Below are 15,000 nucleotides of genomic sequence, written 5' to 3'. Positions count from 1 at the left end.
CATGGATTTATTACTTGGACAAATGCAAAATTAACCTTGAATACAAAAAAACTGTATTGGAATTTTCCAACAAAAAAAAAACAAACTATATTACAACTAAAGGATCTTGATTGTGAATCCAAAATATCCACACAATAAAAAAAACTCAATAGTAAGGGCATTACAACGTGGTCCCCCTTTCGTCCTCCTGAATTACACAACCAACAAGCTGCAGCTTCATTGAAGGAACGACCAAATAAAAAGCCGAGATATGTAAACCTGACTTTATTTACAATCACAGGACAGATCCACACACCATTCTGTAAACCTCAGAGGGGAGATCTGTATCCATTACGAGAGTTTGCACCATGAATTTATGTCTAAAGAGATACCCATACTCTCTCTTCACTGAGTTTTAAGATGATTTTTCTTCAACAAGATCTGGAATTTGTATAAAAGAAAGTTGAAAGGGATGGGAGTTTTTTAACATAAAAAAGGTTAACAGTATCAAGCACATCTACATTCTCCAAAGTCTTCTCTTTATGAAAAAATAATTCAGAATTACTCAAAACTTTTATAAAAGTAACCAAATGGACTACATTTTTTTTTTCTCTCTATCTATAATAACATTATTACCATCGGGATGTAAATTTCCATCTACGCCTTACTTGTATACAAATGTAGTGACTACAAAAATTCTCCTTTCTAAGGTCATATATAAAAAATAATAATGATGATAATCACGTAAGGGAAAATAATTTTTTTTAATCTTTAAAAGAAAGAAACTTTTCAACTCCCACTATGATTTTTCCAAAACGTTGGCACTGCCATTTCACATACGTCACACCTCACACGCGCACTATTCACTAACCTATGGTCGTAAAAAATAATAATAAGAGTGGACAAAAAAAAAAAAAGGTAAGAGGAATAAATAGAATGACGAAAGAAAAGCAGGTACCGTTTCCGCACACGGGCATTCTGAGCCAGCAGAATCAATCGAAAAGACCTTCTCTGGGGTAGAAATAGGTGTGCCTAACAAGATCATTGGCATGTGAGTTTATTATTGTTAACGATCGTTATCATCAAGTATTGTCGAGTGTCTAAGAGGGGAAAATAGTAGTATAAAATAAGGTCTTGCAAGATCAGAGAGGTGTGATTGCTTCATACGAAAAAGCACATTGATACATTGTTGAGTAAAATTAATGAAATCTCTCTAAATTAATGAAATCTCTCTTTTTTTTCAAATTTGTTTCTTCCTTTCTCTCTCTCTCTCTATCCTGATGACACAAAAATACCTATTTAAAAATATAATAATGATGCTGATAATCATCATAATCATAACCATAACTATATTTAAAAAAAAAAAAAAAAATGGAAAAAATAATAACAATGACAACAGGTTTAGTTGTATATACTCATGAAAAAAAAATACAGAATTCAAGTCAATGCACAATTTGTAAACGCGATCTGTATAGTTTAGTTTTTAAAAAGATTTTTTTTTTTTTTTTCCAAATCTGAATTACGTTTGTGCCTAAATAAACAAGATACCTGAAGAAGCCAACAGTTTTGGTGTCTTAATCACATTCACTAATATAACAAAATATGTACAATAAAAACACAGTACCCTGATTGACTTTTTCTTTACTGTAATATGATACATAAAATAACCTTACAACGGCTAAATTGACCCTCCTAACATAGGTGAGATATGGGATTGGGTGGGGGGTTTGTGGGGGTGGGGGGTGGGGGGGAAAGGAATTAAGATTTTACAGCACCTAATTTTTTTGCTTCTATCTCGTAGATGAGTAATCGCCACATCTTCACCACGAACACCTCGGCTTCGTCGTCGAGGACCTGTATGGGGGGAGAGGGAGAAGAATAAATCAAAATGAGGGGCTCACGGTATGATGACCCGATCATGTAGCAAGCGAACCGTGGATGATCTTTTATCGAATCAATTTGTGTACTGATCTATATGCATGTATGTTTCTTATTGATCTACTCATGCATGAGTTTTTTTGCTTATCACGTGTCTTATTATTTTGTTATCCACCAATCGATCTATGTATCAACTCATCTACATAATCTCTTCATTCACTCTTACATTCAAAGATTTCTTTCTAAGTGTCTATTTCATGAACAAATGTCGCCGAGAGCCTTCCTTACCATCTGTACGTCATTAAGAAGGGACTGTGGCTCGGATCCAACCAGAACCTTTGAGCAGATAAAGTCGACTAACGTGGGCTCTGGCTCTCCAATATATTCTATGATCTTTTTATTGATCCAGGGACGAATTCTCTTCTCCATTAGAACCTGTGGAATGAGAGGTGCGTATTAATAAAGGTCTTCTGGTCATGAGGGAATGGGATTTAAGGTTGGCTATCATCTTTTAATGGAGGATAATAAATGTGGTTTACATGGGATTGGAATAAAAATTATAGTACATTAATTGGAAAATAAAAAAAAAGGAAGAAATCAAGCTTTCGCTTTACAAAAAAATATATATATATATTTATATACATAAATATAAATAAATCTAGTAATAAGCACACTTACATTATCAACAAGAGACGAATCAATTGGATAAGCAAAGAGTTCCTCTTTACTCGTGGGAATCTTGTCAATCATGCTCTTGATATGTTTGCGTTTCTCTTCACCACCTCCTTTCTCTTTGCCACCCTTGTCCTTGCCTGAAGTGGAAAATAGGATTGAATATATTTATCCACCTCCTTATATAATTCTAGGGTGTGAAGTACCATATATCCTGACTATGGGCACAACTTCTGAATCTTCATCTTTAAATGAGCAACAGCCAATAACATTAGGTATAAACGTAATGGGAAAAGTACTCATTATTGGGATTAAATGAGATCTTTATGAGGTATGGCCTAGTGTTAAATATAGAATGAATAACAAATTATCATCATGTAAATTTTCTACATTCCTATATTTGAGGAGAACTTTTTTCTTTTCTATATCACTATTTGCATACCACTAGCAAGAGAAATTCATTAACATTAGTGAATATCTATTCTAGATCGGTTGCAAAACATAAAAACAATGCAAGCTGTCCAACCAAAAGAATATAATAAAAAAAATTGTCATTACCTGGTTCGATTGTATTTCTCAATAGTTTCTGCAGGGGATCCTCCTTTGCAGTGAGTGTTCGTTCTGCAAATGGACACAAACAAATAAATTAACCATAAATGAACCCCTTTTTAGCCTTCTTATAAAAAAATAATAATAATAAATTAATAGAAAAAAGCCAATAAATAAATAAAAAAAGAGGCAAAAATACACCATCTGCAAAAATAAAACTCACAGAAATTACTTTATATCAAAGATCATTCATCATATCATCTAACACAGAAACTCTTCGTGCTACACCAACCTGGTAACGGCAGCTTCTTCTTTTTGGCCAGAATGTCGTCGTCGTCTTGGTTAAAAACGTCTTTGACATCCAACTTCTTCCTCTTTGGTGGCTGGCGTGTGCTTTCGGATGACGACAAGAACGAATCTGCAAAGATGCAAGGTTTTCGTTTAGGAAAACAAAAGCATGGTGGCAGGTCGGTTCTGTGGCTCTGCTTTATCAAATCAACCCTTCACAATACATCATGAGAAATAAGAATCAGCAATATACGTTATAGCCTTTCCTATTCAACTACAAAGAAACAGTAATAAAATATAATATATAATGAATAATATATAATAATAAATTATGAATAACAATAAAAAATAATGGAAAAAAAAAACAAAGACAACCAAATGTAATGTCATACTTTCATAATCGCCGCCCTGAGAAGGACTGTCCTCCATATCTGGCATGGGCTCAGGCGGGGCGTCGGACATGTGGCCATCGGAATCCGAGTCCGACTCTGCGGGGACACTCGGCAGGGGCGGCTGCTCTGGGGCCTGGGGTAGCGCCGGCTGGGCTTCCACGGGGGCCGGGGCCGGGGGAGGTATCTTTTTCTCTGCCGGTTTCACGAGCAGCTTCGGCCTGTACTGTTCCTCTCTCTCCGCACAAGCCTGTGGTTGGTGAGAAGAAATAACGACGAGAAGAATTAGCCTGTTTCATCCAATGAGGTAAAAAAATTAAAAATCTTGGGGTCTTCTCTAATACAGCATTTACTCTATGAATCCCCTTAATAACTTCATTCCCCTTTTAGCAACCATAAGACCTGCATCTCCCAAACTGCCAGTTCCCCCCACGCACCTTCTGGAATGCAGCATCAGGATTATCATGTCCCTCAGCAAGGATCTTGGCTCGCAGCTCCTCCAGCTCCTCCTTCTCCTTGACGCGGTCCCGGGTGTCCATCTCCTTCTCTTGCTCCCTCTCCATAAGTCTTCTTTGGAATGCATGACCTCTGCACATTGAGAAGCAAAGAGGTATGAAAAACTGCATATACTCACATTTCATTTTCAGTGCATATTTCAAAAACCAACTCTATTTACACACCTTTTATAATAATGCAAGCACCTATGAATGCATGTAAGGCTAACTATTCTTTAACCTGTATACATACAGTATCTACCAACAGCATACGACCAACCATACAAAAAGCTATGACGTGACGTAAACAAAAACACACCAAAGCAAAGACAAACTTCAGACACAATACCATATATATATATATACACAACTGGCAAAATCCCTGTCCTATGGAACTTACTTGTAGTATTTGGGATCGTCTCTTTCGTCGTCGTAGTCTTCGAGGAACTCTTTGAGCCTCCTTGCCTCCTTCTCTCTCTCCAGCTCCTTCATGCGGTCCTTCTCCTTCTCGCGGTCGAGCTCCTTCTGTTTCTTGTGCTCGCGGGTTTCCCAGTTCTTTAATCTCTCCTGAAGGGAAATATAGGGTGTGTTTGGTTATTCAAATATCTAACTGCAAGACGAATGAATGACACACTTGAAACATTCTGTTAATTCTGCTAGTTCTCTCTCTCAGAGAAAAAGAAAAAGGAGAAAGAAAAGAAAAAAGTGTTCAGCTCTATAGGTATCTAGATGAATAGCTAACAAATGACACAATCTAATCATTCTTATCAAATATAGAAAGAAAAGGAAGAAGGCAGAGTAGGAAAAAGGGTTAAAGAGGTGGGGGGGGAAGAGTGAAGGACAGATGGTGAAAAAGTAGAAAAAAGGAAGGGGAGGAAGGGGAGAAAGGGGAGGAGGAGGGGAAGAGGAGAGCAGGAATGGGGAAGAAGAGAGAGAAGAGTTGGAAAGATGATAAAAGAAGGGAAGAAGATAGGAATTGCAGGGAAGACAGACTCAAGAGGTATGATGGGAGTTGAAGGTAAGAGAGAAGAGGCAATAGGAGGGAAAAAGGGAGAAGGGGGGGGGGTGAAGAGGGAAGAGGAGAGAAGGGGAGACAGGAAAAGGGTGAGATAATGGGACGAAAAAATATTCACACATAGATTTCAACAAGACGACAAGATTCAGTACCTGATACTGCATCTCCTTTTTCCGCACTTTCCTCTCCTGCTCCTTGCGTTCCTTGTCTTCTGCTTCCTCCTCCTTTTCCCTTAATAAATCCCTCTCACTCTTTCGTACAGGTGAGGGTGATCTGGAAGACAAAGCATAATAAAAATGAATAAATAAATACATAAGTAAATAATAAATTCTAGAAAAAACACACCACAAACTAGAGAGTAAAATTGGAAAATTAAAAAACGTGAAAAAGCTGTATAGGAATGATGACTGCCTAAAACAAACAATTACAAGTAAGCGACCGGTGTCTTTTGTTCTCGGTTATGGTTTTGTTATTACCACTTCAAAACACTTACCTAGATCTGGAATACCTTTTATCTTTCTTCACTCTGCGGCTCTCCACTGACTGGGAGCGCGACCTGCGCAGGCTGCCTCCTCGGGAACCTGAACGAGACCTCCTCTTCAGCTTCTCTTCCCGCTCTCTCCTCTCCCTCTCCCGTTCTCGCTCCCTCTCCTTCTCCCTCTCTCGCTCCCGCTCTCGCTCCCTCTCCCTCTCACGTTCCCTCTCTCTGTCTCTTTCCCGCTCCCTTTCTCGCTCGCGGTCTCGCTCCCGCTCCCTGTCCTTCTCTCTCAACCTCCTCTCTCTCTCCTTTTCTTCTCTTTTTCTCTCCCTGATACTGCAAATGTCGCACCGAAAGTTACCAAAAACTTTCATCTGGGGGGGCCACATATCACACATAAACTGGCATGGATTCCAAGAAGCTAAAAACAACAGGCATAAAAAAAACTAAAAAAAATCAGCCTCTTCACACGGCCATCTGTTTCAAACGCACATACTCACAACACACATACACACAGTGACCACAAGATATAGCTGGCCCTACACTAAAAGATAGACTAGAGGCAAATCAGCTGGCCTACAGAAAAAGATACCTTACAGTATTCAGTTACTGTATGTATATAATATATATATATATATAATAGGATATACACCTAAAATATTTAATATAAACATATAATATATAAACTATAAAAGGAATATGTGAATAATAAAACAAAAGTCTAAAATTTAAAAATTATTTTTTTTTTGCAAAATTTTTTTTTCTACAAATACTGTTTTTTCTTTTTTTTTTAAAATTATTTTAACACAAAGAAATGAAATAAAAACAAATGAAATAATGTGCTATTCTTTCTCACAAAACACATATGCACTGGAGTTGAAAAAAGATGTGCTTATGTGTTCACATTAATTTAGAAAAACAATTTTATTTCATAATGTTCCCAACAAAACCCTATGCAAGAGCAAAGTTATACTATTTAATCATTAACATTTTCTGTTTCCCGATGATATTTAATTTTGTATTGTTCGCTTTAGCCTAATATTTTGTATGTTGGCTTAAGTCTAGTCTGCGGCATGTTTGATCGTGGTATTTAATATGACTATTTGAACAGGAACTGTATTTAGTTATTTTTCCAAGCACAATTTGACTACAGACGATTTCACAATTTCAACTATTGATTGCTCGTAAGAAAAAGTTCATTTGTCAGACTTAATAAAAATAAAAAACAATCTATTATGATCACTGACCAAAATTAATTCACTTCAATCTTTAGAATGAGACATGGATTTTCTGTATATTGATCTGAAAGAAAAGCACTGATCAGTGAGAAATATTAATTTATCAAAAGCCCTGGAAAATTAGATTAACACGCTCAATGTATCAAAAAAATCACGAGTATAGCATGGATGTCATTTTGTCAGTGAATCCCCGTGTTTCATGTCATTTCCCATCATCACGTTCTCTCTCAACCTCCTCTCTCTCTCCTTTTCTTCCTCCTGTTTCTGAAAAAATACGTCGCACAAGTTAGAAATCGATTACCAAACTGGCATCATCAGGGCACATTCAAAGAACATGAAAATCTAACGGATATCCAAGAGCACAAAACAACAGGCATAAAAAACCCTCAGATATTGGTTTTCTGTTTCACACGCACATACGCACAGACAGCCATGTACACTCCCACACATACACACAGTGACCACAAGATATAGCTGGCCCTACACTAAAAGATAGACTAGAGGCAATATCCTTTCAGTTACATAGAGCTACAACCTTAAAAGGATATATACTGTATATAATATATATATATATAACATCAACATATAACTACATATTAATGTTAATGCAAACTATAAGATGAAGCAAAAACTATAAACATGCACTGAGAAATAAAAACAAAAGTCTCTGAGTGACCAATTATTTTTTTTTCTTTTTTTTTTTTTTGAGAACTATTATTTTCTAATTAGAACTGAGAACTTAAGTTAAACACAAAAGTAAAAATGAAACATTTGTATGCAAATGAATGAGTGTTTCTCTCTAGTACCATGTTCAATCATTGGCTTTTCAATCCAACTTTTATATCCAACACAATTATGCAAGATGGCAAGATTTAAAACAAGCAAACAAAACAAGTGTTAATATATTTTTATTTTTTTAATTCCTTTTATTCTATTAAATATGAACTGTTTTCATGTGGTTTGAGGGCTCTTTTGCGATCTTAACATTCGTGGTAAAGAATCGAATTGTCTTATTTATTAAACATTGTCAAATTATTGTTTTGGTATATGACGTCATTCCAAAACAACTGTCTGAACTGTATGAATTAAAAGCATCCAAAAAAATGATCCTAGCTACAAAAAATTGACAAAACAATCCAAAACTGAATATGTACAAGCAAATGGAATCTTAATTAGATAGGGACTCTATTCAGTGAAAATTATATCTTCAGTGGAATTTATTGAGATGTATGAAGAACTGTATCAAAAAGAACACGGCATGAATTTGGGCAAAATTCAAAGTTATCCAAAATTTGTTTGATCACTTCCATTCCAAATGATTTCAGTGAAAAACCGTTCCTTCCCTAATTGGAACAAGATGCTACCGTTGGCAGACAGGACTTGCCTTGTGCTTTAGGGCGAAAGGCTCAACTGCTGGGTCGATGTCAGGTAGGACAAGGCAAGCCTTGTCCAGGGTTGTGGGGAGATGGGAGGGGAGAATGAGGGGACGATCCAACACTACATCCTGGCCTCAATCTCCCCCTTCAGATGCACTTCCTCGACAGTTTCCACGGGGAAGTTTCACCCTATACTGTTTGCAGCTCAGGGTCAAGATGGCTATGTCACAAAATATGCTATGCTCATTATTCATCTGTAGCAACTAGACTACAAATTCCTTTAGGTCTGGCATATTATCTTTTTTTCTTTTTCTAACAAAGCTTAGATATAATTAATGTCACTGTAATTATTTCTTGTGAAGCCATCCTGTCCCCACAGCTAACTTCCTTCCTATACTCAAACACCTTCATTTGCAACAGGGTTTCGACCAGAGACTGGCAGGGACACAAGACGAAATGCGACTGACTGAAAACGTCATCTCGCCTGCATCAGAAACCTCAAAACACTCACACTAATAATGGCACTTGGATGATGACAATTATGGTATGATGCTGGCAATTCTACTGCAAAAAGTACAAAGAAAAAGAAAAAGAAAAAACTAATTCTTAGGAGGTAATTCTTTGAATTTCAAACTGCTTTGATGAAGAACAAGGCTTGTCTCTCTAGTCAATATGATTCTCTAAGAATTTTGAGAATTATTGAGAAAGAAATAAAAACAGGTTTGTTTGTTTTTTTAAGTAAAGCCATAGTTTTAATAGAAAATTATATTTCATTCCTATTATATGAGACTATATAAATTCTCTAACACAGTGAAAAGTATTGTAAATAAAAGAAAAAAAAATCTTAATTTTTTTTTAAATAAAAGGAAAACAAATCCTAGAATTTTTGAGATGAAATCTGAATGCTTCCTTCAACATTGGCCTCAGCTTTCAAGATTCCATTTAAAAGGGGAAACAAAATGTGCCAATGACAAATAAAGTCTTTTTCGTTCCCTACACGACATACGCACGACCAAAGAGCCCCCAAGCCTTGTCCTCCCCTCCACAGCCTCAACTTCACTCACTGTGAGCCGACATGCCAGTAAATCCATGAACTTACTTGCATCAATTACAATTATGCATATTGTAATCTTCCATCCTTATGCCTACCAGCTTGCATCCATTCCCCTTGCACTCGTATGTAAACTTTACCTCAAGTGTAGTACATGCTTTTTGACTGAAGAAAACATTATAAGCATTTAGTGTTCTCTTCGTCCATTATTTTATTCAACAAGCAACTGTAATTCAAGTTCTGAAAGTCTCTCTCACATCATAAGTGTGGAATGGCATTCCTTACCTGTTAGGCACACCTCTCTTTCGAACTTTGCCCCCCCCATAAAACATCCACATAACAATATTAAATATATCAAGTGGCACTGAGTTACCAAGTGCTATTACATCCTCAAGACTAATGTTACGCTTCACAACTATGTATATAAAAATCATATATATATAATTTAATAAACAAGGCTCCAACACAATAGCTTCAAACATCACCAACACTGACTTCCTTCTCTGCGTATCTTATGGATTAAAGCTTAAGATAGTCATTAAATTATAATAATAAAAAATTGAATTACTTCAATTTTAGTGACAAAATATCTTTCATTACAGACAACAGACGGCAGTCATATAAGAACTATGCTTTTAATTAGACAAAGAGAAAGATAGTGAATAAGAAAAATACATAAAAATCATAATAACCAAACAAAAAAAATAAAAAATCAGAAAACAAAGTAAAGGGGGGAAACTGATACAAATTACACTATGATGAAATCCTTATCAAGCAAATGTAATACCGGCTATGGCAATACAGACGTCAGAAAAGCGAGTGACAGTCGACTTCCTTCCGGTCTCGCTGTCGATCCAACAGTGTCCCACAACCGATGGCCGATGAAACACTGTCTTCTCAACCGCACGAAAACACAGAACGGCAGTCGGTCTCTACAATCTCTCTCTTTTTTTTTTCTTTCCTTCTTAGAGATCTAGCAAGTTTTCCAACCAGTCTATATTCAACCATCCCCAGATACACCGTGATGAGAAAAAGTACGGAAAAAATGGACCAAGTGCTAAACAAGAGATGGGTCAGTGTGGTGGCATCAGCTGGTCAAGGAGATAGCAGGTTAAGTTGCTGGACCAAGCGGGTAGATGACTGACTACAGGTAACACGTCCGCTTCAAAATAATTAATAATAATAATAAAGATAATAATAATAATGATAATAATAATAACAGAAAAAAGAAAAACAAAAATCAAAAACATACCACAGAGGAGGAGGTGCCAAACATATGGCTGAGTCCCCCCAAGCAAGGTTGGCAGGCCTCAACCATACGTTCCTCAGAACCAACTCTCTTGGGTATTCTAAACCAGATGTAAGATCTCAAGAGTGAGAAAGTTGGCTGTCAACAGGAAGCAGAAATACTGCACTGATTTTCAGCAACAGGACAAGACCACTCGCGTCAAATCTCGTCCTCGGGAGGGAGAGAGAGGGTTCACTGGAATGGCTGCCGTGATGCTAAAATCACTGCAAGTATATCTGCACTGCCTTGCCTTGCCCTTAGCCAAAATAAACTTTTGTTTCTGTTACAAACTAAAGTGCTTTATTAGATGCTGTACTCACCGTCGCTGGCACAAAACATACATGACAGTTGTCGTCTGCCCGCGTGTGAACTCTATGACTGCCTATGTTTGAGAATTACATATTATGTTTGTGTCTTCTTTTCGAAAAACACTAGGTTATCAATTTCACATAATCAACGAAATAATCTTAAAAATACAAGTTACAAGTGATTATGATAATGCACAGAAAAAAAAAACATTATTCCTGTCTCTCTATCTTAAAGTCTTTTTGTTTTTTGTTTTTAATCATTAAAAAGCAAGAGAAATTAAAGGCCTGACAGAATGCCAGATTATACTGGTAGAGATTCACAATAGAATGTAGGGGAGGGAAGCAAAAAGGAAGTCTCTTTCAGAATTATCCTAAAAGGTACAACTGGAGAAGTAAAAAAGCCAAGTCTGGGTGTAAAAATATGGCTCAAATTAGCTCCTTCTGCACGAGACAATTTCAGCCATAAATCCAATGAGTTGCATTCTGCTCCATCTTCCTTCTTTATTGTAATGCATACATTTTGGTCATACACACTATATCAAGAGCTGGGGAATACTTCATTCTATTTATATCTTTATCTAATAATGTATAAACACATACTGAGTGCTTTTTCTTTAATGTTTAATCAAAAAAACTGACAACAGCAAAAGCTGTAAAAATTGCTATCTTAAATCAATGTAATATGGAAACTTAGTTGGATCTATATAATATAATGTGAACCAAGATCACCATTTATAAGGTATGTAAGCATCCAATTAATATTCCTTGTATCAAAGGAAGATTAAGTATTTGACTGGTTACATTGACCTCATAAAAGCTGATAATGCCACATAATATTAAGTTGTTATAAGAGAAGGGAGGATTAAAGAAAATTTATATAATGTTCTGATTTAGACTTGGGGCAGCAGACACATTGATGCTTGCACTGGGTGTGTGGAGAAACCCGGGAGAGAGAGAGAGCTATACCAATTTCAAAATAAGAAACATAAAAACCCACATCCCCGTGAAAGTAAACGACTCACTCGAATCCATGACACTGATCTACATCGCGCGTTTTCATTTCAGGGTTGAGGCAACGCATCCAATGCTTCCTGCCTGCCCAAGTTCCTAGACGAGGAACGGAACCAGTGCTAGGGTACCATACCTTCATTTGTTCCCGGAATTGGGTGATTTCACGCGTGATGAGCTCTTTCTTTCCCTCCTCCACATCCTCCATGTCATCTAAGTTCTACAGATGGGGGAAAAAAAATAGAGAAATGAGGTTAACAATGGAAGGTCTCTTCTCTTTTCTTTCTTTCTTTCTCTCACTCTCTATAATGTGAAAATTGTACTGGAAAAAGTATACAATTACTTTGAACATATTTGTTGCTGACTTTTAGGTATCTGTTGGATACACAGGATGTTTTAAAAGAAGATTAAAATCCAAAGATGTACAATTAAAATTTGGTTACTACTTTTCCATGCTTCTTTCTTGAAAAAAAACATTAAATAGAAGAAATTATTAGAGGATAAAACCTAAAAAAACACACAACAAATCTCCTTCAAGTCAACCAAACACCCAAGTTGGGCAGACACACTAATACTCACGGTTGTGGTGGGGATATTTGCAATATCGGCCCCACTGGAGAGCGCAACAAGCTTCTCTTGGACCCTTGACATCCTCTTTTCTCTCATGTCGTGCTTGTTTGGGGGCGGGACATAATTCATGATGTCTTTCTTGTGGTCAGCCAAAATGCTGTTGATGCGGCTGAGGGCGGCCGTGTCCTCCACCCTCATGTCCTCATCCAGATAGTCATCGCCCTCGTCCACCTCATCTTGCAAGGGTGACGAGTCGCCGTTTTGCTTGGCCTTTTTTCTCTTTTCTGTTCCGGGAAAAAACAACAGCAGAGGAAACAATTATCAAAATGGAAAAGAAAAGGTCATGCGACCAAGAGGTTGCTTTGTCTTTCAAACGGCAAAGGGGGGTGAGGAGGATCAACAGGTCACACATGGAAGATTGCTTGCTACTCCTTCTAAAGCGCAGGATTAACTTGTCGTTTATGGCACATTTACAGAGAACACAAAACAAAGGGTGGAGGCATGAGTGCTACCAGAGAAATGCCAAACTTGCAGAATGTGGAGAATTATTAACTAGAGGTATATAAGAAGAGGTGTCCACAATTATCATTCAGAAGGTGCTTCTTCTTCTATAGACTGATATGAGCATTCTTCAACTATTACTAATAATAACACTGTAATACAAAGTCACTGGATACAACTTTAAATTTCAAAGGCTTGACTGATGGGAAGAACGGCATCAAATATATCAAGGGGCATAAAGAGGTGTACCAATCAGAGAGGGTTAAGTAAATGTGTAAAAATATTTATTCTCTCTGAAAGTTTCTGATTTTTTTTATCCCAGTCATAAAAAAAATTACATATACGTTCTAAATCCATCAAACTTTCAAAGAACCATTTTCACAGCATGGAAGTTTACCTTTGTAAATATACCATTTGTTATTACTACTCAACATTCACTTATAAAAGGTTATGAAATGGTCATCGCAGTTTTTGATGTACAGTGGACATCATTTCTTACAAAATTATTGCCCATAAAAATTGAACAAATGGACATTTTAAACCATTACTTTACCTAACATTTTTCCTGAAACAACACAAGCCTTTCCCACTATACAAAATGGTGCGGTAAGTATAGGTGACACTTTTTTCTTTTTTTGCCACTGTACTGGCACAGTGCAAACATCAAACTTTAAAAAATATTTATATACGTATTCCTTGCCGGTTAATAAATGCGGAGATCCCTCTCAAGAATGACCATATGAGTGTATATAAATCATTACATCGATAGCAACAAGTCAATATCCAAAACAAAAGAAAACGTATTTAGGATGAAGCCTCTGTGCACGAGAACATGAATGCAAGAACTATAGAATCCACTCCATACGCTAATATACTCATCTACAGGCAAAAAAAAAATTAAAACATGGCACAAACATTATCAATGACTTCTCTACATACGTGAACATGTTACAGAGCTATCGTAAAAACATCTACAAATCCATAAATCATAACTAAGTATTTTGGGAGCCATGCCACAACAAAGGCTTGGACCTTTATATATACATGCTTCCCATGGAAAACACTTACAGATGTTGCCTTTGTTTGGAGTACATGAATTAAATCTACTGTAAAAAAAACAAAAAAGGGAGGGAACATCTACATTCATATCACTATATTCATGTCTCTGTATCTATATGCAAACATAATATACACAGAAGTTTATAAGTGTGGGTATGCTCTGATTAGAAACTTGCAAGATCTGTACCTTTGTACTCCTCCAGAACCTCTTTGGTCTTTGCATCTGCCTTGACAACCAGCTTCTTTTCTGCTATCTCATAATCGTGAAGAAGTCGAATTGCCCGCAGAGCTGCATCCGGATTGCCAAATTCACAAAATCCAAATGCTGAAAGGAGAAACGAATTGTAGTAATTCTAATACGAGAATAAGTAAAGTTTCATTACTTGTATCTGATGCTAAATCTCATCTATGTAGTTCATTCTCAGCAAAACCAAATATTTCACATTAGTTTTCTAAAGATAACATAATCAACAATTTGAATTACACAACAGAAGAGTTGCATGCTCAGCATCTACTCCTACATTCTCCAAATTAACCGTACACATCATCCATTCCTCTCCCGGAGAGTTCATACCTTGCAACTTTCCGGATGCCCCCTGGACCCTCTTCCAGCTCAACACCGTGCCACACGTGTTGAGGATGTGCCGCACCATCACATCTGGGGCTTTCTCCGTGATGTTGCCCACAAACACCGTCACCGCCGGCCCCGATGACTCTAGCCGTTTCGAGTAGCTGGGCGGCTTTATCCCGTGGTTAGTGGTGGTGTTTTGCGTGGGCTTGCTGGTGGAGCTCGTTGTGATGGGGCGCATCTGAGGACGGCTTGAGATTGGCGTGGGGATCTGGAGGCACAACCTCAGGA

General features: G+C 37.1%; 1 protein-coding gene across 5 annotated transcripts in view; it reads right to left on the bottom strand.

Annotated features, from left to right (window-relative positions):
* Positions 1–249: 249 nt before the first annotated feature.
* The window catches only part of LOC122244572 (RNA-binding protein 25), a 20,012-nt gene continuing 5,261 nt past the window's right edge, over positions 250–15,000 (bottom strand). For 2 of the 5 annotated variants that reach the window (XM_086535895.1, XM_086535899.1), the window contains 16 exons: positions 14,716–14,980; positions 14,329–14,466; positions 12,591–12,865; positions 12,148–12,231; positions 7,213–7,244; positions 5,758–6,036; positions 5,417–5,537; positions 4,650–4,816; positions 4,193–4,343; positions 3,759–4,005; positions 3,371–3,496; positions 3,088–3,150; positions 2,536–2,669; positions 2,146–2,292; positions 1,755–1,833; positions 250–420 (listed from right to left, as the gene is read on the bottom strand). In XM_086535895.1, the coding sequence (XP_086392021.1) occupies positions 395–420; positions 1,755–1,833; positions 2,146–2,292; positions 2,536–2,669; positions 3,088–3,150; positions 3,371–3,496; positions 3,759–4,005; positions 4,193–4,343; positions 4,650–4,816; positions 5,417–5,537; positions 5,758–6,036; positions 7,213–7,244; positions 12,148–12,231; positions 12,591–12,865; positions 14,329–14,466; positions 14,716–14,980 (2,334 nt within the window). In that variant the 3' untranslated portion in view covers positions 250–394. Of the gene's footprint in view, positions 421–1,603; positions 1,834–2,145; positions 2,293–2,535; positions 2,670–3,087; positions 3,151–3,370; positions 3,497–3,758; positions 4,006–4,192; positions 4,344–4,649; positions 4,817–5,416; positions 5,538–5,757; positions 6,037–7,212; positions 7,245–12,147; positions 12,232–12,590; positions 12,866–14,328; positions 14,467–14,715; positions 14,981–15,000 lie in introns of those variants that run through there. The other 3 variants (XM_086535897.1, XM_086535896.1, XM_086535898.1) reach the window with 3 other exon arrangements.

The sequence above is a fragment of the Penaeus japonicus genome, unplaced genomic scaffold, assembly GCF_977035675.1.
Source record: "Penaeus japonicus unplaced genomic scaffold, GWHDUDI00000001_assembly GWHDUDI00000004, whole genome shotgun sequence".
NCBI classification, from domain to species: domain Eukaryota; kingdom Metazoa; phylum Arthropoda; class Malacostraca; order Decapoda; family Penaeidae; genus Penaeus; species Penaeus japonicus.
Note: the sequence above shows the minus strand (reverse complement) of the source record. Positions and strands in the feature narration are given on the sequence as shown.